General features: G+C 39.1%; 1 protein-coding gene across 3 annotated transcripts in view; it reads right to left on the bottom strand.

Annotated features, from left to right (window-relative positions):
• The window catches only part of ANO6 (anoctamin 6), a 261,187-nt gene extending 252,862 nt beyond the window's left edge, over positions 1-8,325 (bottom strand). For 2 of the 3 annotated variants that reach the window (XM_030216966.1, XM_030216968.1), the window contains exon 1: positions 8,243-8,325. In XM_030216966.1, coding sequence (XP_030072826.1) covers positions 8,243-8,306 — 64 coding nt within the window. In that variant the 5' untranslated portion in view covers positions 8,307-8,325. The remainder of the gene's footprint in view (positions 1-8,242) is intronic. The other variant, XM_030216967.1, reaches the window with a different exon arrangement.
• Positions 8,326-23,942: the final 15,617 nt, after the last annotated feature.

Genomic DNA, 23,942 nt, shown 5'->3' with positions numbered 1-23,942 from the left:
AAAGGAAAAGTCCATAGACCATTATTATAAAGGACTTGGGGAAAATTCACTGCTTATTTCTGGGATAAGCAGCATAAAATGTACTTTTTTGGGATCTTGCCCGGTATTTGTGACCTGGATTTCCACTGGTGAAACCAGGATGCTGGGCTTGATGGACCTTTGGTCTGTCCCAGTATGGCAATACTTATGTACTAAAGAACATGCTTTATGGTGATATGACTTATTTGTATGTGGTTAGTATGTATGTATGTATGTATGTGTGGATGGGTGTGTTTGTGTGTTGTAGGAGTTCTGTGATGTGTGACATGTCTCTTCCAATCAGTCTGGGCTATGAAGGGGGTTAGGGTGTATGGGTGAGTGTAGAAATAGGGGAGCCATATGAGGAAGAGCGTGTATAAGGGTATGGCATATGTGAGGAGATGTGTGCAGGATGGCTGTGAAGAATAAGGGCTGAGTGGGTGAGGTGGGTTAAAGGGGAATGGGTTGTCAGTGATTAAGTGCATTCATAGATTGTGAGAAGTGGGATAGAAGGGTGTGTGCAATGGTCCAGAAGGTAATGGGTGTGGGTGGGGTGATGATGTGTATGTATATGTGAGAGGACTTGGGGAAGGATTGATCTCCTCTCCCAATGTGCTCAGACACTGGTTCTGGTTCATTTTCATCTGGTGAGGCAACCTTTCACAGGGCTGGCCCAAGTGTATATGGTGCCCTAGGCAAAACATTAGCTGTGCATATCCCTCCCCCACACACACACACGGGGTGGCTCAAAGCCCTACCTACCTCCCATAGTCCAACATCTATCCCTATCCCTGTGTCCAGCATATCTCCTTCCCATGTCCATGAAAATCCAGTATCTTCCTTTCCCTTCCTTATCCCCCCATGTCCAGGATCTCCCCTACCCCACCACCTCAAGGTGTGCAGCATCTTTCCTTCTCTAGCCCCCTCCTCAGATGTTCCACATTTCCTCTTCAATTCCTCCCACAATGTGTCCAGCATCTTGTCTCCCCTTACTTAGCAACCCCCCACCAAGTTGTCCAATATCTCCTCTTCCTTTCCCAGGTTCCCCACTTCAAGGTGTCCAGAATCTTCACTTCCTTTCTCTAACAATGCTACCCCTGTCAGGCCTGCCACTGCTATCCTACCTTTAACAGCTGAGACTGCACCAAAATAAAAGCATACCATGGGACCTTGAGCACAGGCCCTCACTCAAGCACTGCTGCCTTCTGTCCCTTCTGACACACAAACTTCCAGTTGGGGAAGAGGGGTGGACACTTGAGCATGGGCTTATATAGTACTTAAAGACCATGCACCACACTAACAGCAGCATTTAAGTGCTGCTCTCCTGCAGGAGCTGAATCACACCCCCATTTCTCAGATTCTGCTGTTCTTGGCTGATGCCTAGCCTGCCTAGTGGCAAGGCCAGCCTGACCTTTCTGCTTTCTTCCCAGAGTCAGCTTTGGTCAACTGAACAGATTCTTTGATCCAATTTTAACCCTATTACAGGCACAAAATTGTAGTTCTTTGTGTTCTAATATCTTTACTGGTTGAGTTTCATTATACACCTTTAGAAATATAACTCACAAATCATAAGATCATCTTACCTATATTCTTCTCTTCCATGTTCATCGTCATTTCTAAGGGTTCCCACATATAACTGAAGCAACCAACCTCCCCACATTTTCTGGAGCTTCCATCTCATATCAAACAGTTGGTACACATGGAGGGGCATAATCGAATGGGGACGACAATCTCTAAGGATGCCCATCTCTGAGGACGTCCCCGCGAATGGGCGGGACATCCCGTATTATCGAAACAAGATGGGCGTCCATCTTTCGTTTCGATAATATGGTCGGGGACGCCCAAATCTCAACATTTAGACCTTAGAGATGGTCAACCTAATTGTTGAGATGGTCGACCTTAGAGATGGGCGACCTCGGTTTTCGCCGATAATGGAAACCGAGGACGCCCATCTCAAAAATGACCAAATCCAAGGCAATTGGTCGTGGGAAGAGCCAGCATTTGTAGTGCACTGGTCCCCCTCACATGCCAGGACACCAACCGGGCACCCTAGGGGGCACTGCAGTGGACTTCACAAATTGCTCCCAGGTGCATAGCTCCCTTACCTTCGGTGCTGAGCCCCCCAACTTCCTCCCAAACCCACTCCCCACAACTGTACACCACTACCATAGCCCTTAGGGATGAAGGGGGGCACCTACATGTGGGTACAGTGGGTTTCGGGTGGGTTTTGGAAGGCTCACATTTACCACCACAAGTGTAACAGGTGTGGGGGGGGGGGGATGGGCCTGGATCCGCCTGCCTGAAGTGCACTTCCCACACTAAAAGCTGCTGCAGGAACCTGCATACTGCTGTGATGGAGCTGGGTATGACATTTGAGGCTGGCATAAAATGTTTTTTAATTTTTTTAGGGTAGGAGGGGGTTGGTGACCACTGGGGAGTAAGAGGAGGTCATCCCTGATTCCCTCTGGTGGTCATCTGGTCAGTTTGGGCACCTTTTTGAGGCTTGGTCATGAAAAAAAGGGACCAAGTAAAGTCGGCCAAATGTTTGTCAGGGACGCCCTTCTTTTTTCCATTATCGTCCGAGGACACCCATCTCTTAACCACGCCCCTGTCCCGCCTTCGCTACGTTGCCGGCATGCCCCCATGAACTTTGGTCATCCTCGCGATGGAAAGCAGTTGAGGACCCTGAGAGAAGGACGCCCATCTCTCGATTTGTGTCAAAAGATGGGCGCCCTTCTCTTTCGATTATGCCCCTGAAAGTATTCAGGTCACCAAAAAAGAGCAGTGAGTCCACAAAAAGTACAGTGTAGGATACAAATCAGACTATTAAATTTCAGATTTCGAAGACTTAACATGTTTCAGATAACAGCCTGCTTTAGGGGTATATCATAACATCACCAAAACACATAAAAAACAATGTCCATCCTCATAAAGACCCTTCTCCAGAAAAAGACCTACATCACAGGCTATATCTTAAAGGAACTCTGCGGGGTATAAGATCTTCACCTTGCTCCACTGCTATCCACAAAGTTCTGAACAGCCAACATCTGTCAACTCATTGTGGATTAATCATTTTCTGGCCGATATTCAGCCAGCAATGGTCAACGTTTTTATGTGCCCCACCAGCTGTATTCCCGGATATTCAATGTTAGGCCATGTCCAGGCACTGACATTTAATAACCAGTTACAGGTTGGCTGCTTAAACTTATGTGGTTAAGTGCAATATTTGGCCCTTAACTGCATAAGATGAACTGCTTAAACATACGTCTGCTATTTATTGACCCAATGTAAGCGGTTATATTAAGTGTTGAGGGCTGAATATCTGCATTAAGTGCCAACTCTACCTTTGCAATGCCCACAAGTTAACTGGTTTTTGCTCAGGTGTGAACCATGAATATTCAGCAGCAATTAAGTGAAGCTGAATATTTATGTTTAGCCACAGGCAAGCAATTTAAGTGAGCAAAAGCCTCTCCTGCCTGCTTAAATCATTTTGAATACTGACTGGTTTATTCTTAGATAGAATCTAGTAAATTCTATGCACCAGAAAAAACATAGACACCGATATTCAGTGGCATCGGGACTAGAACTGAAGTTTAAAAAAACATTTTAACATGAGGTCTTTACTGAAATGTTCACGGTGCATACAAAGCAAAATAATAGACCATGATAAGCATAATCAAAATGCAACATTAGAACACAGTAAAAAATGACCTTATGTAATCTGCCAGTTTACAATAGTTTTCCTTTACCCCAACTAAACAAAATAACATCAATAATGAGAGAGATAGTCAACTAGTATGCAAATCTAGGAGAAAAAAATCTGCCCTAATTAAAGGAAGTTCATATTTTTCAAGGGACCCCAGATTTTCTTCCATCTGGTCTCAGCATATCGCTTTAGAACAGTTAACTTCTCCATCCTATAAACATAACTTAATTTACGTCTTCATAAGTTCAAAGATGGAATACCAGGATCAGTTTGGCTGCATTTATTAAGTGAATCAAAAGAACCTGGGGATTTATATACTGTGAGGTTTCTCCACATATACAATGCCTAAAAAATAGAAACCTGTTAGACTCCTCCTCAATATTCATACATATAACCACCCACCTAAACAACTAAGATAGTGTAGAGCCTAAAAGAGCTTGGACTAAATATTAACTTAAATTAAATTAAAGTGAGCAGTGCTCAGAACTGGGTACGCAAGAACTGCTGTCCAGCAGAGCACTCGCCACCAGAACCAACATCATAGCACTGTCAGCCCTCCCTACCTACCAAAAGATGTCAATACTGCTGAATATTCAAAATCAAACTATAATAGATGTACTTAGCTTGGACTGGCAGGGCAACTCTTACGGAAATGCAGCGAACAGCAGTGCTGGTCCCAGTCCTATATAACTCATTTTTTCTTCATTTTTATGCTGTGCAATAATTGTGCAATTAAAATCATGTGTACACTTCCATCATAAAAAAGAAGGGAGGAAGAGACCTCAGAAATCATCTGTGGACTGATATCTGACTTACATTTTTTAGTCACATTGGCCAAAAACCTCCCATTCAAAATTTTTATTTAACAGTACAAAAGTTTTAGATACTGTTTTTTCTAATGGGGTTTCTGTTTCACTATAAAGCTTCATCAGGGGAATTTGCATTCTCACAACTTTCTCCCTGGCTGAAACTGGAGGCAAAACCAGTAACTCCTGGGGTAACTTCAAACTCAAGGCCAATCAGAGCCCAGAACAACATTTGAAAATAGCTGACCCACATCACTGCAGCTACTTCCTCTTTATGTTTAAACTAAAAGAGGAATCATTTACTTTTCTACAACAACTTAAAACATAACATGCACCACCTGCTGGCCGAACTAGAGAAATACATTGCAGGAAAATATCAAAACAATTATCTGAGGGGACTCGATCCAAGATGGCTTCTGAGGCGGACGTGCGTGCGAGCACCTCCTGAATTCCAATAGTTCCTCTGAAACATCGGACCTTTCTAGCACCCAATATGGGGAAAAGAAAGGGGAAGCCCCCTGTGCTCACCTCCTCGAGTCAGGTGGAGTCATCCACCATGCGCCAGGGAACATTGGATGCGATAGTTGTTCGCACACCAGGACTCTCCATGAATGCCTCGATCGCTTCGTTACCTACGTCGGAGCAAAGCTTAGAGGGAGTTTCTTTGAGCCCCCTCCTAACACAGCACCTCCGAGGCCCATTGGCGCGATGGCGACGCCGGAGGAACAGCATCATGGGAGCTCCAAGGAGGGTTTAGCCCCTGGCGCTGCAGTAGGAGGCCCCGTCGCAACCTCTTATCCAGCAGGAATAGCAGGACAGTCAGGGTAGATTTTTTTTCTACTCTGTTACTTTGTCAACGCAGGAGACGCCAGCGAGAGACCTCGGGGAGCGAATTAGACCTGCTGTGGTCACCCTGGAGATGGTATGGGATGTAATTCAATGCATGAATGCTACTTTGATGAATATTTCTACTACTATGCAAGTACAACTTACAGAGTTTAAATCTAATCAGGATAATTTCAAGGCCAGGTTTGAAGCTCAGGACACTAAGATGGAAACTCTGGAAAATGAGGTACAAACTTTGAAAACTTTTTCTTCTTTAGTTTCCAAGGAAAAGACTATTCAGTTCAGGAAAATCAAACATTTAGAGAACCAGTTACGAAGGAATAATTTGAGGATACTAAATTTTCCTAAATCTCCTCTAGTTGCACCCTTGGAGATGTTTAGAAAATATATGAAAAAGAATCTACAAATTCCAGCGGATAATTTACCTCCAATTACAAAGATTCAATATATATCTGGTATTCGTCCAGTTGTGGGGGAATCCCCACAAATGAATTTAACAGAATTTCTTCAGGATTCACTTGAACTAATAACTGAGAAACTACCATGTTGGTGACTTTTGCATTTGAACTTGACCGCAATAACGTATTTAAGTTATACTTTCGTAATATTAATGAAGAATTCTTAGGAGCTAAAATTCAGATTTTTCCTGACCTATCCAGAGATACCCAGAAAAGGAGGAAGGCATTCCTAGCTTTGAAACCTCAGTTACTTAGTATTGGGGGCTCCTTCCTACTTAGGTATCCCTGTAGATGTGTCATAATATTTAATTCTCAGACTTAAATGTTCTTGGAACCTGAGAAACTTCAACAATTTATTATGAGTAAAGAATAGTGAAGCATGTATTGAATGGAAGCTCATGATCGGCTGCATACATGGAGAACCCTTCCGCCTTTGGTTCTGTTTTTCTTTTTGTTAATAATATTTCCTTGATCTTGGATCTGAAATTGTTGTGGTCTAATAATTGAATAATTTTTTTCTTGCTTTAATGTCAATATTGTATATTATTTTCTGTATTTCTGATTTATGTATACGCATAATGTAAAAGGAAAATCATAAATAAATAATTTAAAAAAAAAACAATTATCTGAGGCTTAGAAAACCCTCTGTTCTGTCACAGGGTTTTTTTTTTTTTTAAAGCCTCAGATGGGGTTGGAGAAGAAGGGGAGGAAGGGGGTGCAGTTGACCACCAGGGCAATATTTTTAATTTGGGAGGGAGGGGACTGTTGCCATTAGCGCACGGCCATTATTAAAAACAAGCCACATCTCAGAAAACTGAAAATATTTTTTAGCATGTGGTTTGCACATGCAGATTTTAGATTTACCATGGGACACGTGAGTGCACCCTGCGGTAAACCCTTTTAAGCTGCAGTATGCATGCACTAGTGCTTACCACAGCTTAGTAAAAGGAGCCATATGTAAAGCAAGTTGCTGCAGGGGCTGACCCTGATCAGAAGCAATTTAAGAAAATTTTGGCCTCAATGCAACACCAGGGTTGGGGATCCCCAGGAACCGTTTGATCGACTCCCTTCCCCATCCTACAAAAAGAAATAAAAAGTACTAGTGAATATCACAGAATCATACAGAAAGGTGAATACCACAGAATCATACAAGGGCCGGCATTAGCGGGTGGCAAATAGGGCAATTGCCCTGGGCCTCCAAACTACAGGGGGACCCCAAACTGCCTGAAGCTGAAGAAGGCATAGGCTGAAGACCAGCACTGAGGCCTCCTCCTCCCCAGTTTCTGCCCTGGTTTCAGGGGCTTAATCTGGGGAGGGGGGGGGGGGGACTCCCAGGAAGGGTGGAGTTTATTGCAGTTGCATGATTTGCTTTAGCCTTAAACTGACACCGAAATTCCTGACCAGAATCAGTTCAGGCAGGCATCATACTGCCAAATATTTTTTTGTTACATTTGTACCCCGCGCTTTCCCACTCATGTCAGGCTCAATGCGGCTTACATGGGGCAATGGCGGGTTAAGTGACTTGCCCAGAGAGAAGCATGGATTCGAGGAGGGAAAGTTTGAAATACTGAGAATTCCACTGAAGTAACAAAATCACGCCTTTTCTTTCAAATTTATGCAAGAATATAAGGATTACAATATACAAATAAACTAAGGAGTGAGATGAAAAGAACAAACAGAGGCAAGGCAAAGACTCTTGTCTGAGGAATTACAAGGGTAGGGAGTGTTAAAGATGGCTGTGAGTTCCATTCATATTACTGCTGGTGCAAGCCTGTGCAAAGCAATGCATCCATGCTTAAGGCATGTTTTACAGTAGAACTCAGACACTTGGCAAAGCAGCTGAAGATTAAGAGTGCAATGTAATTGTTTCTTCAATGACCTGATAAAAGCCAGGATAACTCTCCAAAGTTAGCCACAGATGCATAAGCAGTTCAGTAGAAGCCAATTGCTCAAAAAGTCTTGACTACATCACATAAACTTATAATACATACATGGAAATGGAATATTCCTATTTTTCACGTCCACGGTTGTAGCATCGTAAGTTCAGACCCTGTCCTGTACTCTACCTTCATAGCCTTCTTCTTCCCTTATATCTTGGGCTACTGGGTGTCATTATCACATCTGCTGTTAGACAGGGCAGAAGTCCAAAGCAGAGAATTCTCATTTCCGACTCGTACTTGTCAGCAATCAGAAGTAATTTTTTTCGTTAGCATTTTGCACCAGTGGCTACTCATACTTCAGTTACGGACATTACTGAAGGATTCAAAAGTTAACGGGCGATTTCAATTGCCCTTACAGATCCAGTTCCCATCCGGCATTCCGACCGAAGTTTATCCCCCTTTGGATGTGAATAATAAATAGTAAGCGCTGGACACCACAGGAGCCCAGCCAGCCTCCTCCGGACTTACCGATATCGCCATCCTCTTCCAGCTCGTCCATGTCCAAAAGCTCATTCTCATTCTCCCAGCTCATCGCTGATCAGCTTTGCTTTCCTCCCTGGGCAACACGCAGCAGCAGTCCGGCGGGGCACTGTACCTCCTGGGGGTGGAGCCTCTTCCTTACACAACACTCAGAACCCGAGGAGAGGGGCGGGGCGAGGCTGAGAGGCGCTGAGGGCATGCTTTTTCTCTCTTTATCAGGATGTGTTGGTCACAGGAATTTAATTTCTTTTCCCTTAGAGAATGAGATAAAAACTAGTGGGTCATCGTGGACGTGTGGCCCATGGAAGACTCCAGGGCTGGTGGGACAAGATCCGCTCTGTAGATGGTGGGGAAGAGAGAGAAAGGATCCCTGTTTGAGTGTGGAAACAACGAATCACCATTTCCTCCCTTTGTGCCAGAGAAGGAACAGAAACGCTTTTTTTTTTTTTTTTTTGGCTCTAGAAGTGAATTGTTTTGGTTTGATTTTTTTTTTAAGTTAAGTTTAAGCAACTCTGCCAGAAGTTTTCCCACAAGTTTCAAAATCTGAGATTATCTTTGCTTCTTAGTTCTTTAGACATAGAAATAGAAAGGGTGGATGAAGGGGCAGAAAAGAGAGAAAGGAAGAAAATAAAGAAAGAGAAGTATAAATGTCAGTGTCAGATGTAAAGAAGAAAGGGAAAAAATAGGAGAGCGAAGACAGTGAAGATGGAAAAGAAACCCTGGAAATTGACCAACAAGAGGAGAGTGGAAAACAAAGAATGGGACCAATCCAAATAGAAAAATAAAATACTCATACAATCAAAAGTACAAGAGAAAAATATTTTCAATTTTTAGAAATTGGAGTATGTCAGCCTTGAAAAAATGTGTATGCCTTTCTGTTAATTTCTCTGTCTCTTTCACCAGTATTACATTGCTTTCAGAAACTGGTTGCTTGGAGTTTCCATTTCAGATTTTGTCTGCATGTTTCTGATTTGTGGTCCCTCATTCTGTATTAGGTGAAGGGTCTGTCCATGTTCTGCATATGTGACCAAGGTAAGGAATTCTGCGGGCTTATACTTTCAGTGTAGAGATCTGTAGCAGTTTGAAAGCATGTTGATATTCTAGGGCTGGTGTAATATTTGCAATGCTGTCTTAAGTATACAAGTACATAAGCATTGTTGTACTGAGATAAACCACAGGTCCAACAAGTCTGGTATTCTGATTCCAATTGTGGCCAGTCCAGGTCAAAAATACTTGGCAGGATTCCAGAAGAGTAAAATAGATTTCATTCAGATTATCACCGGAACAAGCAGTGGATAATCCCCAAATTCACCTTAATAATGGTTTACAGATTTTTCTTCCAGGAACTTGTCCAAACCTTTTTAAAGCCCTGCTACTCTAACCACTTTTAACACATTCTTTGGCAACAAATTCCAGAACTTAATTATATATCGAGTAAAGAAATAAATCCTCCAATTTGTTTTAAATGTACTACTTAATAACATCATTGCATATTCCCTAGTCCTTGTACTTTTGGGAAGAGTAAACAAGCAATTGTATAATTATACTAAGCCTGCTTATCTTCAGGAAACATGGATTTTTGAATCCTGGTTTTGAACAGTATTATAGATTGTCAGAATTATAAATTGTCCTCATATTTAAATCTCATTTGAAGGATGCTTTTTAATAATTTTAATAATCGGTGAGCCTGACTATATTATAACGTTATCTGCAGGAAATACTGCACTTCCTCGCTTGCGTTGTGGTTTTCGTCCTCCGACTGCATACAGCCTGGACTGGCTTATTTTAAACACTTGTAATAATGAGCTAGGTTATAATATTTCCTGATGAATATTTCCACGTCCTGAGAATGACAATCGCTTTTAAATAATATGGTTCTATAAAGAGTTAAATTGTGTGAGTCTTTATAACAAGTTTGATATGAACTAGGATCCAACACAGAAAGTCACATGAAATTACAATGGATTATTGTTACATTAAGAGCTAGATAACCCCTTGTATAACTTATATGATAGTAGAAGTATTATGTACTATATAGCAGCGTTTCTTTGTTTTTACCTTAATAGATATGCATATAAAATATGTTTTCCCTTTCCTGTTGAGAAGATGATGGCTGCGTGCCATGAGAATACAGCGTTGCTTCACTTCTTCAGTTATTTCCTGTTGGTTCTTTATAACCCAACCCACCTTCTCTTTCCTTCTAATGCTGCAGCTGTTCTGTTTGTCATCATTTAGACATATCATTTCAGTCACTGATTAGTATGTATGTTTTATGCCGTATCATTGGAAGTTCTTGGTGTAAGAATCACATGTTTTAATTTGTTTTCTTCCCTTTCACCTGTTTAGCCACAAAAGCTTCCTGCCATCGCATTGGGGGTTTTTTTTTTGGTTTATTATGTTCCTTTTCTGAGTGTATGGGTATTAATTTGTCATATTTATGGGTATTAACTTGTCATATTTGCACCACGATTCTAGTGTCCTATTTCACAATTTATTGAATTATATGCTTCTCTTATATTTTCCTGTTTAGATGCTACTTCCAACCTATCCGGTACCCGCCCCAAAAGCATTTAATATGTATTTAACTTTATTTCATTTATTCTAGGGGTATAACTCCGGACTACACATGTTATAATGTCTTTGTTAATATACATTTTCTTGCCTTTTGTTGAAATCGGTGTTCCAGTTACATATATGGTTCTCCCCTGTTACTCTTATTATAGTATGTAATAGTTTCATGTCTTGTTTAAAGTCTACTAAATAGAAAGATTAGTGGTGTGGAGATGAATATGACTACAATATTAAAGCTTCCACCTAATACAAAATTACAAAATTATAATAGTATGTGGGGAAAAGCCTCAAAGAGCTCCCAGATCAAACATCAATCCGTCGGAGCTAAAACAGACCATCCGGTCTTCTCTTCATCATAGGCATAAAAACCCACTCTAGGTAATTCTCGATGAAGTTCTATAGGCAAAAACCCCTGATAAACTACCCTGTTTAAATTTCAACTAGGGCCGCAATAATTGCAATAATTAATTCAAAATATTTTTAGTTTCTCGTAAATAAGAATTTTATGTTGCATTGCACTTAGCTTTATTGCTTGAGATTCAATGCTATTGTTGCTTCATGCTGTGTTGATCCTTATTCAATTACTCCGAGCCAACGTTGGCCAGCGTTTCGCTGCTTTTTCAAGGTCTCGGGTATATTACTACAGGATACAAAACACAAAGGTTAATATATTACAATTTAAGTAATTATACAAAAATTCCTATTGAAAAACCAACAGCACAGTACTTGGAATACACTGCACGGCGTTTCTGGTATAGCTGATCTAATCCAAAAAGCGTCTCTCTGCCGGTAAAAATAGATTATCTGACGTCAGACGCTGACTACCCATTGTCCAATCAGGATTGTGTAGGAATACCGTGATTGGATGTTCTAAAAGAAACAACACCAATCTAATCGTGAGTTTAATCCTCGCGGTTCCAAAGAATGTAATTTGAAAATCCAACGTTGTTCTACTTGTAATAATTGCCTTTGAAGATCACCACCTCGCGGGGATTTTAAAATTTCTTGTAAGACCAGACATTTCAAATCTTTAAATTCATGGTGTAAATCAATACAATGTTTAACAAGAGGTAGACCTATTTTGTGGAGATTTATAGCACTTCTGTGTTCAACTATACGTACACGTAAAGGTCTTGAAGTTTGTCCTACATATATCTTCTTGCATGGACATAATAGACAATATATTACTGAACTTGATCTACATGTGGTATTTGTCTTGAGTTTGTAAATTCTTTGATCCACCGGATTAACAAATGTGGAGGTCTCTAACATGATAGAGCATACAGAACAGCTGTTACATTTGGTATGACCTGTCCAAATGCACGGTAGAACTCTATTAAATAGTACTGCTGGACAAAGGAGCTCTTTTAGGTTTCTATTCCTACTATAGGCTAATCGAAATTGTGCATCTGTAAATTGCGGGTGAGTTTGAATGAGCTTCCAGTGTTTCCTCAGAATGGCTGAAATTCGAGGTGAAGTGGAGTTAAACTGAGTGACATATGTAAAAATTGATGAATCAAATTTTTCTCTTCTTTCTGGAGGATTTGCATTTATAAGATGTTCCCTGTGATTGTAGCGTGCTCTTCTATATGCTTGTTTTATCACTGGTTTAGGATAACCCCGAATTTTCAATTTATTAACCAGCGTTCTGGATTGATTTTTAAAGTCTAGTTCTTCTGAGCATATCCGGCGATATCTCAAAAATTGAGACAAAGGTAGACTGTTTTTCAAAACCGTCGGATGGCTGCTTTCATAGTCCAGAAACGTGTTTTTATCTGTAATTTTATGAAACACAGTCGTAGCAAACTTATTGCCTTCTTTCCTAATTAATACATCTAGGAATGTAATCTCAGTTGTATGTATATGCGATGTGAATTTTATATGAGGATGATATTGGTTCAAATCGATTATGTATGAATTCAAATCTTGAGTACTTCCAGTCCATAGCATAAAAACATCATCTATGAACCTAGTCCATATACCAATATCTTTATGGTGTCTTGATGGATACACAAATCTCTCCTCAAAGGCTCGCATAAAAAGGTCGCATGTAGATCAAGTTCAGTAATATATTGTCTATTATGTCCATGCAAGAAGATATATGTAGGACAAACTTCAAGACCTTTACGTGTACGTATAGTTGAACACAGAAGTGCTATAAATCTCCACAAAATAGGTCTACCTCTTGTTAAACATTGTATTGATTTACACCATGAATTTAAAGATTTGAAATGTCTGGTCTTACAAGAAATTTTAAAATCCCCGCGAGGTGGTGATCTTCAAAGGCAATTATTACAAGTAGAACAACGTTGGATTTTCAAATTACATTCTTTGGAACCGCGAGGATTAAACTCACGATTAGATTGGTGTTGTTTCTTTTAGAACATCCAATCACGGTATTCCTACACAATCCTGATTGGACAATGGGTAGTCAGCGTCTGACGTCAGATAATCTATTTTTACCGGCAGAGAGACGCTTTTTGGATTAGATCAGCTATACCAGAAACGCCGTGCAGTGTATTCCAAGTACTGTGCTGTTGGTTTTTCAATAGGAATTTTTGTATAATTACTTAAATTGTAATATATTAACCTTTGTGTTTTGTATCCTGTAGTAATATACCCGAGACCTTGAAAAAGCAGCGAAACACTGGCCAACGTCGGCTCGGAGTAATTGAATAAGGATCAACACAGCATGAAGCAACAATAGCATTGAATCTCAAGCAATAAAGCTAAGTGCAATGCAACATAAAATTCTTATTTACGAGAAACTAAAAATATTTTGAATTAATTATTGCAATTATTGCGGCCCTAGTTGAAATTTAAACAGGGTAGTTTATCAGGGGTTTTTGCCTATAGAACTTCATCGAGAATTACCTAGAGTGGGTTTTTATGCCTATGATGAAGAGAAGACCGGATGGTCTGTTTTAGCTCCGACGGATTGTTGTTTAAAGTCTATACAGCTCCCAACCTACCCTTACAGCTTATTTTTGCCTTACATTACAAATTAGGTAGGCCCAGTTTTTATCATATAATATGTAAGCTTATCTTTCCTAAATAGTTTTCTTCTTTTACTACAGGTATGAATGAATTTATTTGTACTGTTTGCCCTTGTATTGCAGGCTTTCTTATTGTTACTGTTCCGCTCTAATGCTTTTGAGTTTCCTTCTCCTGGTTTGTTGAGTGGAAAATATATTGTCTAGTGAATGATGAACGTGGAATTTTTCACATTTTTTGTCCTGACTAAGGTGTTCCAACTAAGGGCTCTTTTTATGACTGTGCCTTCCCCGAAGAGCTTACATTTATTTTGTTTTGCTTTGGAATATTTCGTTTTTCCCTCTATTTTTCTACCACTTCTATAGTAATTTTCAGGGGCTTTTCCCTGGGACATACTATACTTTTATTGTTTTCTTATATACCAGTGTCACGCTATAACCATTGGGTTTGATACCGATGTCCGGGACTTACACCCATTGAAGGGGACTCTTCAATGGATGACGGTATCTCAATTATTAGATTTAAAGCAGAATTCCATTCCATTTTCGGAGTGGCCTGCGGATTCGGCATTATTGCCCACATATGCGTTACCTAGTACAGATGAGCGTGGGAGTAATATAGAGACGTCTGACGCTTTTCGTTGCGAGTTTGGACTAGTTGACTAGGGCCTTCAAATATTTTTGAGCGGCTAGTGGTAACAGAGAAAATTCCTAGTCTTTCAATGTTTTAGTTGGGCTAGTGGTAACAGAGAAAATTCCTTGCCATGGTTAATTGTAACAGTGAACATTCCTAACCTTTCAATGTTTTACGATGGTTAGTGGTAAGAGAGAAAATTCCTAACCTTGGGTCCATTGGAAGGGTTAGTTGTAAGAGAGAAAATTCCTAATCTGCGGAAATCCATTGGACCGCTGCTCTTCAACTCAGAAGACCTTATTCGCGGGTTTTTTTGAGTTCATTTTGGGAGTGTCTGCAATGTCCCTTTTTGGGGGCTCTATCATGGGCTGGAGCTCATGGCCAATTGTAACCGGAATAATTCTTGGCAGACAGTAGAAACTGAGATTTATTCCTGTCTTTAGAAGCACACTCTGGAGAGCAGTATTTATTAATTTGGGATAGAGTAGTATACATATATAATAGCTGACACCACTTACTCTTGTACAATTTTCTTTAATTCCTCCTTTAACTCTCCTTTCATCTTTCTTACATTGTCTGTTTATTTAACCTGCGGCAAAAGCATTGAGCTTTCCGCCAATTCGTAATTTTTATTTTGGGTCCCTTTGTTGGAGCACATTAGCAGATGTGTGAGTATGATTGTGTTATGTCTCTGCATGTTTTACTATCAGAATAATTATTGCATGTTTTTGTAAACTGTTAGCACATTATCATTTCTAGGTCTCCCTGCTATCTCCGAAGCTGCCTTTTGAACCACTAACCTTGTACCAGGTTCTAGGTCTGGTCAATATATATTATTATTAATCTAGTTCATTTTTTTTCCTATAGCATGTTACAGGTCTGGAGCTTATTTGTAGACCACTTGCTTACCAGGTTCCGTCATTATATATATTGGGTGATGTTGTTCACTACCCATTATATTATATCTTCCTCTCCGCACCCAACACCAGATACTGGTGATCTGACATCTATTCAGATCTCTGGTAAGGACTTTCTGAAACAAACCTTTCTATTTTGCGGTTGATCTCCCTATACCACCGAGAGTTCGGAAGGGCATAGTGATCCCGCCAACTGTTCTCTTTCTCAATTGATTTTCTGTGCTGGAGAGTACATTGCATGAATCGTGAGTATATTTTCATTTATTGTATGTGCTACTATTAAGCTTGCCGTTGTATACTTTCAGGGGCTATTGAATTACCTCTAATTTGAATGTTTTATTCTACCAAATTTAGGATTAAGATTTTGTCCTCAATACCTCTGTATGTGGGACAATAACTGTGTCTGTGCATGAGTGTGGTTTTCCTTTTCTGTCTGTGTGCTGTGACTTGTGATTGGCTGCTGGAATATTTATTTTCATATTTTTTGTTTTGAAACCCTAAACAACTCCTTAACCGTGCAAAATTCCAATGCTAGGTTTTGAACTACATTTAAAAATATCTTGCTTCCTCTTCTGAGCTTTAAGTTTTCTACGTATCAAGATTAGGTTACTTCTTTAATTTTATGCCTATATGTTCCTGTGTGTCCTGTGATAAATGGCATATATTAAACCAGCCAGTTCTTAAGGAATCATTTCTTTAGTTTTAAATTAGTGCTTTAAGGTTACCCCGCGAGATTGCCTATCAACTGCAGTGGTAGTAAATCTCAAAGGAGTGTTTATTTTCCAGGATTGTATATTATTTCATTTAAGCAATGTTTGTTTGATTTGTGACGTGATGTTAAATACCTGATTGTTTTTGACTTCTGGTAAATTGCTTTCACCAGAAATGCAAGCACTTTTTAGTTTTAATTTTTTAGGTGTGCGTCCGTGTATGTGTTCTTTGAAAATTGCATAATTATTCCAGATATTTACTATGAAAGGTTCTATATTATATGCCATCTAAAACACTGTTTATTTGTGACGTTGTTTAAAATAACAAGTGCTGAAGTACACTTAGAGATTAACCCTTGCATAACATAGCTGACTGGTAAATCAGAACTAAAGAAATTCAGGTTGCTATTATTTTAGAGCTATGTTCAGATAAGACTAGCTACAATTGCCAACTTCCTTTTTATTGAAAACCGTACCTCTGGTACCTCTCCTGAAGTATTAATTCTATGAAAACTAATTACACCAGCATGAAGTTTTAATATAAAAATTTAAACTTACAGTTTTTGTCTGATGTATAGACCTATTTTCAGTCACCATAATATCCAATGCTTGCAGTGAGCAGTAAACTCAAATTAGACACAGGAAGCACCGTTATTTCATGATTTCCTTAAGACCGAATGACAGAGATTAACCCTTGTAGTTCTTATTTTCTCTTAATTTCATTTTTACAAAAGCTTTGATACAAGAATTCATTACGTGTTTCAGATTTTTAATAACTAGATGGGTTTTTCTATGATTTTGTGTTATCCTTCCTACTCTTTGTTTAGAATTCAATTTACAATGTAAGCTTACAAGCTGTTCCAATATCATATGAACATATCCTACTGGTCAATTTATGCATTTATTGCATTAATAAAAATTGTTATTATATCCTTGCATTTTTGAATTTCACTAAAATGTTTTAAGGAATGCTCCAACTTGTCTCCTGCTTATAAAGCGGCTCCTCCTTTGTATTTAAAATATACTCTAAATTGTAAATTGATTCCTGGGAATATATAAGCTTATTTTTAGCTATCCCTCTGAATGTGAATCTTGATATGCTGTCACGATTTAGGGCCCAAATTGTGAAAGCATAGAAAGGATCAGTTTAGAATTTAATATAATTTTAATTTTCCAAATTGGCTCTGAACTATTACAGAGGACTATAGGTTATTGTCCTCCTCATTTGACCTATTTGAACCTTGTAAAGGTCACGTGAGGAGCCCTCGTAGAAATATATAGTTTTTACATTTCTGATATTGGCTTTTCTCTATCTCTCTACATATCATATTAAAGGCTGCTGTATTTTCCTGTAGCAGACTCTGACCACAATGTTTCCTAACACTCTGCTGACTTCCTGTGCCAGCAACATCTAATTTACAGAGAACATTGCTTCTTATATCAGCTCTATTTATTAAGTCCTGTAGGATGAATGAAGACTGCAAATCCAATTCCTGATCTACCGCCTCTATTCCAGTTTAGTACTTCTACTGCAACTGACCTCTGGCAAGAAAAAGGAGCACCAACTTCTCCAATGAGAATTTTCTTTTGTCCAGATGATGTCATTAACTTAGACCTTCTTGGTTATGCTCTTAAATATTCTGCTGAATTAAATATTTTTACAGGCTCATCTTTTCCAGAACCTACATGGCACTTTACGTATGAGCTCTCTATTACAACAGACAGCGACCGTGATTCCAGAAGATACTTCCATCACCTGGACTAGTTATGAGTTTTAAATTCCTGCACATTAGACTTCTGCTCTGATTATGACTATTTCCTAAGCTACCCTTCTTTCTGAATCATCTAACTCGTAAGTCCTGCTGGCCTCCTGCAGCTGAGGGCCCAACCCTTGGTGAATGTTAGTCATCGCAGGTGAAGATTCCATATCTATTGGCGATAGATTGCAACACATTGCCCTCCATACATCAATAATTTGAACATTTACCATCATCTCTAAATTTTAATTTTTACTCTTTTCTTTTGTTCCATATACTTAACCATCGTTATTTGATCATGTCTTCGTAATAATTACCAATCTGTCTCGCACATTATGCAAGCCAGAAGTGGGGATATATTATGCAAATCCCAATTCCAAATCCCAATTCCCAATTTTAAAATTAACTTGAAGCTCTGATCCTTACCTATTTATGTAAATTGGTTTCCCTTTTGTTTTTGCACTTAATTAGCACTGTTTTCTCCATGTTTACATTGTCTTTCATTTCTTTTGACATCTATATATTATTTGATTCTTGATCTATCCAGGCCCAAATGATGTTAGATCCCCCAAGATTGTGGCAATAATCTTTACACCTTGCAAACTACTGGATCACAAGTTTTGGGTCTATGTGAAAGATATACGGGTTTACTCAGCCACAGGACCTGAGGTTACCAGCCTAACCATCTCAAGACCAGCCACTTCCTTCAGCAGGCCAGCCTGAAAACCCAGATCTCCGTCCAGATTCTTCAACGCTTCCACCGCCTCAACCATGATCGATGAAAGAGAATTCAGAACTGATACTTAATTTGAGAATTGCTGTTGCTGTTTATGGACATTATAGATTCATATTTTGTTTTATTTTCAGTTTAGCAGTAATCCTGTCTAGATATTGAAAAGGTTTTATTTTTATTTTTATTTTTATTTTCCTATTATTTCCTTTATTGTTCTAATTGTTTTTCTAAGAGTTTCCCTGTTATTTCTGTTTATGTAATTTAAATTGAAGTTGATATTGCTCAGATACAAGGGTAACATCAAACCCTAATACTGGCTATGATATCATAATGTAGGTGTAAACCCTGTTAGTATCAAACAGTTATGCAATTGTTTAACTTTGGTGTAGGCTTACTTAAGCTTACTTAAGCTGCATGTCTTTCTGTATGTTTGACTAAGCTCCAAGTGGGGTAAAGGATATATAAAATGCTTCACATACTTCCAGGTCATTATACATATGTCAAGCTCCATGCATGACCTTTGTTAAATGAACTCATGGATTTGTCCCATTCATAAAACATTTCTCACTACAGGTTTGAGTAAGTCTCAAGAGAGGAGACATCAGGATTAAGGCCCAAGGGGTTGGGTAATATAAAGGGAATTCCATATGCCCAAATAATATATCACCTGTGAATGAACTTTCCTATCTTGCACCATAGCTTCTAGCAATTTGTAAGACCAAAACTCCCCCTCTCGTTTGATAGCTTGCCACCTTCTGGAATAGATTGTGGCAAACTAGTTTTGTGTCACCCCTCCTCAGAGGGGGTGACAAGTGGGGAATGTATAATTATACTACAGCAAGAGGCCCTCACTGGATGCCCACCGGAAGGGTGGAAGGCCAGATTTTAGGACTCAGGCTGTAAAAATACCAGCTTGGTTTAAAAATCTATGACTGGCTGAGCAAGGACTTGCTTTTCCTGTAAGTTAATATGTGTCCCCGCTTGGGATCCATCCACTGGAATAGTGGTGGGTCAATTTACATACCTTAAACAGCCTAAACTGCTAAAAGGCACTGACTAGGCCTCATTAGAATTTGGTGTGACATTCAAAAGCAGTGCAAAAGCCAAGATCAAGGAATTGATGGCTAAAATCCTAACCCAGATCACAAAATGATTTGAACCTAATATATCCAAATTTAGATATCTTCATAAAAAAGTTGTTTTGTTCATGTTTTGATGTTTGGATGTCCGTATCTAAGGAAGTGATTACAAAAAGGGAAGTTGCACAACAAGTTGCAATACTAAAACGGAAGAGCACCTGGCCGGAGGGCATGACTCATAGATTAAGCAATATTAGAGGAAAAAAATCTCTCTCCATAGACTTGTATGGTGACCAAATTGTATAAAAGCAGGGTGCATGCAAGCCCTCGAGAGAACTTTTCTCCAACGCCTCGGAAGCAGCAGAGCTCCGGTCAGCTGAATCCAGAATTTGTCTGATGAATGTATCTGATTAAAGTCTGATTTGTAAATAAACTCCTCATCCCAAATGATGATTTGTGGGTTTCACTTAATAATGAAAGGCTGTAAGTATAAATGCTTTTGTCGCATCCAGCAGCTATCTTTCACTGCATTGTATAGCTTGTAATCTGATACCAGTTTGTCATAAGGCTGGTACCTTTTCCTTGGACCTAGCGTCTCTCTCAGTGGCAATTTCTCTTAGAACTTCACAACCCCCTGATTACCCCAGTACTAGTGCTATTTAGAGATGGAGCCAGATTAAGGTCACTCTAGCCTTCTTGGGGGGGCTTGGGACCCCTTAGTTTCTCAACACAATTCATATCTATTCATACCACTCCGCTCATTATTTTATAGACCCCTGTCATATCTCTCTTCGGCAGTTTCTTCTCCAAGCTAAAGAGCCCTAACTTCTGAAGCCTTTCTTCATAGGGCAGTTTTCCATCATGTTTATTATTTTGGTTGCCCTTTTCTGTTCCTTTTCTAATTCAGTTATATCTTTGAGATACAGTGATCAGAATTTCATACAATATTTGACATATGGTTGCCCCATGGAGTGACCACACAATAGCCCAGTGGGGAGAAATTTAGAAATGCACACCAGGTGCTAAGACAACAGAAGACACCAGTATGGCAACAGAGAATATATACTGGATAAACCTGATGTGGCCATGTTTCAGCAAATGCCTACACCAGGGGTACAATGTTTAAAAATGAAGGTAATCAATAGAAATAAAATAAAACATAGAAAAGAAAATAAGATGATACCTTTTTTATTGGACTAACAATACATTTTTTGATTAGCTTTCGAAGGCAAAATGTATTGTTAGTCCAATAAAAAAGGTATCATCTTATTTTCTTTTTTTTTCTGTTTTATTTTATTTTATTTCTACTGATTACCTTTAAAGGTGGACTAACACAGCTACCACTACTACTACTATTTATCATTTCTATAGTGCTACAAGGCATACGCAGCGCTGTACACCATACACAAAAAAGACAATCCCTGCTCAAAGAGCTTACAATCTAGATAAGACAGGTAAACAGACAGAACAATTAAGGGTAAGGGAATAAAAGGTGAGGTTAAAGGACAGGGCAAGTGAGTAGTGGTTAGGAGTCAAAAGCAGTGGTAAAGAGGTGGGCTTTAAGTTTGGACTTGAAAAAGGCCAAAGACGGGGCTAGATGGGGGAAGGGGGCATGTCAAGGTGGCGACACACAGTTGAACGAGGATAGAGCCTTTCTTGTATCGACGTCGACTAAAGAAATTTTTCCTACGATGCCCCATACAAAAAGAAAGGGAACGGTCCGAGGAGAAGCTTCGACAACCCGGACCTCTTCCCCTTGTCAGGCGTCGATTGAAAGGTACACCTCGCGAATTTCCACCCAAGATGCCGTGAGGGGTCCGGCTGTCCTCAAGGCAGGGGAAAACCTTGAGGACTTGGACTGGGTGTTACTCTCTCACCTCCGGCGCTTCATCCGCCGCTCCCTCCCGACAGCCGCCAGAACCAGAGCGGACTACCCGAAACCGCAGTGTTTGCTGGGACTACCTCGATCGAAGGTACTGGAAAGGTGGTATGTGCAGGTGAGCTGGAACCTTTGAGTTCCGGCGTCGAATTGAAGCTATTGAAAGCAGCTTCGGGAACGGTGTCGTTGGAGAGCATTTGGATTGTTCTCCAACAGTTGGCAGCTACCGTAGAGAAATCCACAAAGGAAATTTCTACACTTCTGAGTACCATGAACACTTTTTCTGAATCTCTGGTGAATATTAGAACAGATTTCTCTACACAAACTAAGGAGATTAAACAAGATGTTAAAAAACTACTATATTTATCCTCAGAAATGATTAAAGATAAACTTATAATTAAAAGAAGGATTGAACAAATTGAAAACCATAATCGGAGACTTAATTTGCGTATCTTAAATTTCCCAAGAGAGATAGGAATATCACCACTGGAAGTCTTTAAAAAATACTTGATTGAAGTTTTGAGATATCCCCCTGAAACTTTACCTCCGGTGAATAAAGTTTACTGCATTCAAAACAAAAATTCCTCAGGAAAAGAAATCTTGGAAGGAAATTTGAATATATCTGAACTGTTGGAAGTTTCTTTATCCGAACAGTCTGAAAGAATGATATTATTTGTTCAATTAGTTTTCCAACAGGATATTGAAGCGTTAAAAAAATATATACTTTCGAAAAATGAATGAATTGTTTTATGGTAAAACAGTAAGAATATATCAAGATGTGACAAAGCAGACACAAGAACTTAGGAAATTGTTTCTGAGTATGAGAAAGGAAACTTTAGATATAGGTGCTTCGTACTATTTGAATTACCCTAGTAAGTGTGTTTTGAAATATCAAGGATTAAAATACATATTTTTTCAGCCAGAGCAATTAAGAGTGTTCATGGATTCAAGGAAACTACCTGCGGAAGCTAACAACTGATTAGAAGTATTTGTAATAGGTGAGAAAATGCGTGTTAAGCTTCTTCCTTAAATTATACCTGTTTTGATTCCCCATTTCTGTTTCATGCCTCCCTTTATCTGCTTATTTGTGATTTAAAGAAGACATACAATATATGATTATAAAAGTTTTCTTTGGATATTTTATCCTAATGTTTATTTTGGGTCTGTTTTTTCTGTAACAAGTTTTTCTTGTGATGTAAAATTTTGAAATTATAAATAAAGAATTAAAAAAAAGACGGGGCTAGATGCACAGGCTATTCCAGGCGTGAGGTGCTGCAACACAGCTACCACATCTCTCTATTTAAAAAAGAAAGAAAGCACAAATTAGAAAAACTGATAAAAGCAAAACAAAATTAAGCCATACTGGTGACGGAAATATTTAAGAACATAAAAATAAAATTGAGAAGAGATAGATGCTTTATATAAGACATTGAGGTGTCAAGTTATCAAAGTGGTCTACCATTAAGATGGATTATTTTATCAGGTTTTGCTATTTTAGCACAGAGTATCATTGCATAAAATGAGACTCTGTGCTAAAATAGCATGCCTTGCGGTAAAATAACCCATCTTAATGATAACTCCCCCCTAAATTATATAAATAATTGCAAAATGAATAAAAACATCCTGATCAATATTCAAGATAGTTGCTGGCTGGCTTATGTAATGTAATATGGCTTTTGTATTTTGCCAACTCCCAAAATAGGTTCATAACGGATAACAAAAAGACACTATAAACAGCGAAATATGACAGAAATTTTGTAAACAGATAGGTCTTTAAGGGCCTCTTTTACAAAGCCTTTCTAGCAATTCCTGCGTGGCAAATGAGAGGAAGCCCGTAGGAATTGAATGGGCTTCCTCACAGTAGCGTGGCTTTGTAAAAGAATCCCTAAATATTTGCAGACAGAATAATAAGAGCCCGAGGCTCTCAACTCTTGTGGCAAAGAATGTCAAAATTGAACTGCTTGATAACAAATTGAACTTTCCAATATTTCCTTTTAACAGACGCCAGGAAAGATGAAAAAAAAAATAAAAACAGTAGGTCTGAGCTACCAGCTCTAGAAATTCTAGAATAGGAAGGAAATGAGAATAAACCAAGCAGTATTCAGGAGTAGAACTATCAAAAAGTTGGAATATTATGCATGCTAATTTAAAGAAAATTCGAGCCTTTAGAGGCAACAAATGAAGGCTAATCAAAGAAGGAGTAGCTCTGTCAGATTTCCTTAAATGGAAAATCATTTTTGTAGCCATATTCTGGCGTGGAGCTTAGAGTGTAATTGAGTTGTGAGAGAACAATATAGGCTATAACAATAGTATAAGGCCCCCTTTTATCAAGCCACACTAGCGGCTGCTGCGTTGCAATGCTGATGGAGCCCATTCGAAGTGAATGGGCTTTGTTGGCATTACTGAACCAGCAGC

Source organism: Microcaecilia unicolor, chromosome 10 (assembly GCF_901765095.1).
Source record: "Microcaecilia unicolor chromosome 10, aMicUni1.1, whole genome shotgun sequence".
NCBI lineage: Eukaryota > Metazoa > Chordata > Amphibia > Gymnophiona > Siphonopidae > Microcaecilia > Microcaecilia unicolor.
The sequence above is the reverse complement of the archived record's forward strand: the minus strand, read 5'-3'. Positions and strand labels throughout refer to the sequence as shown.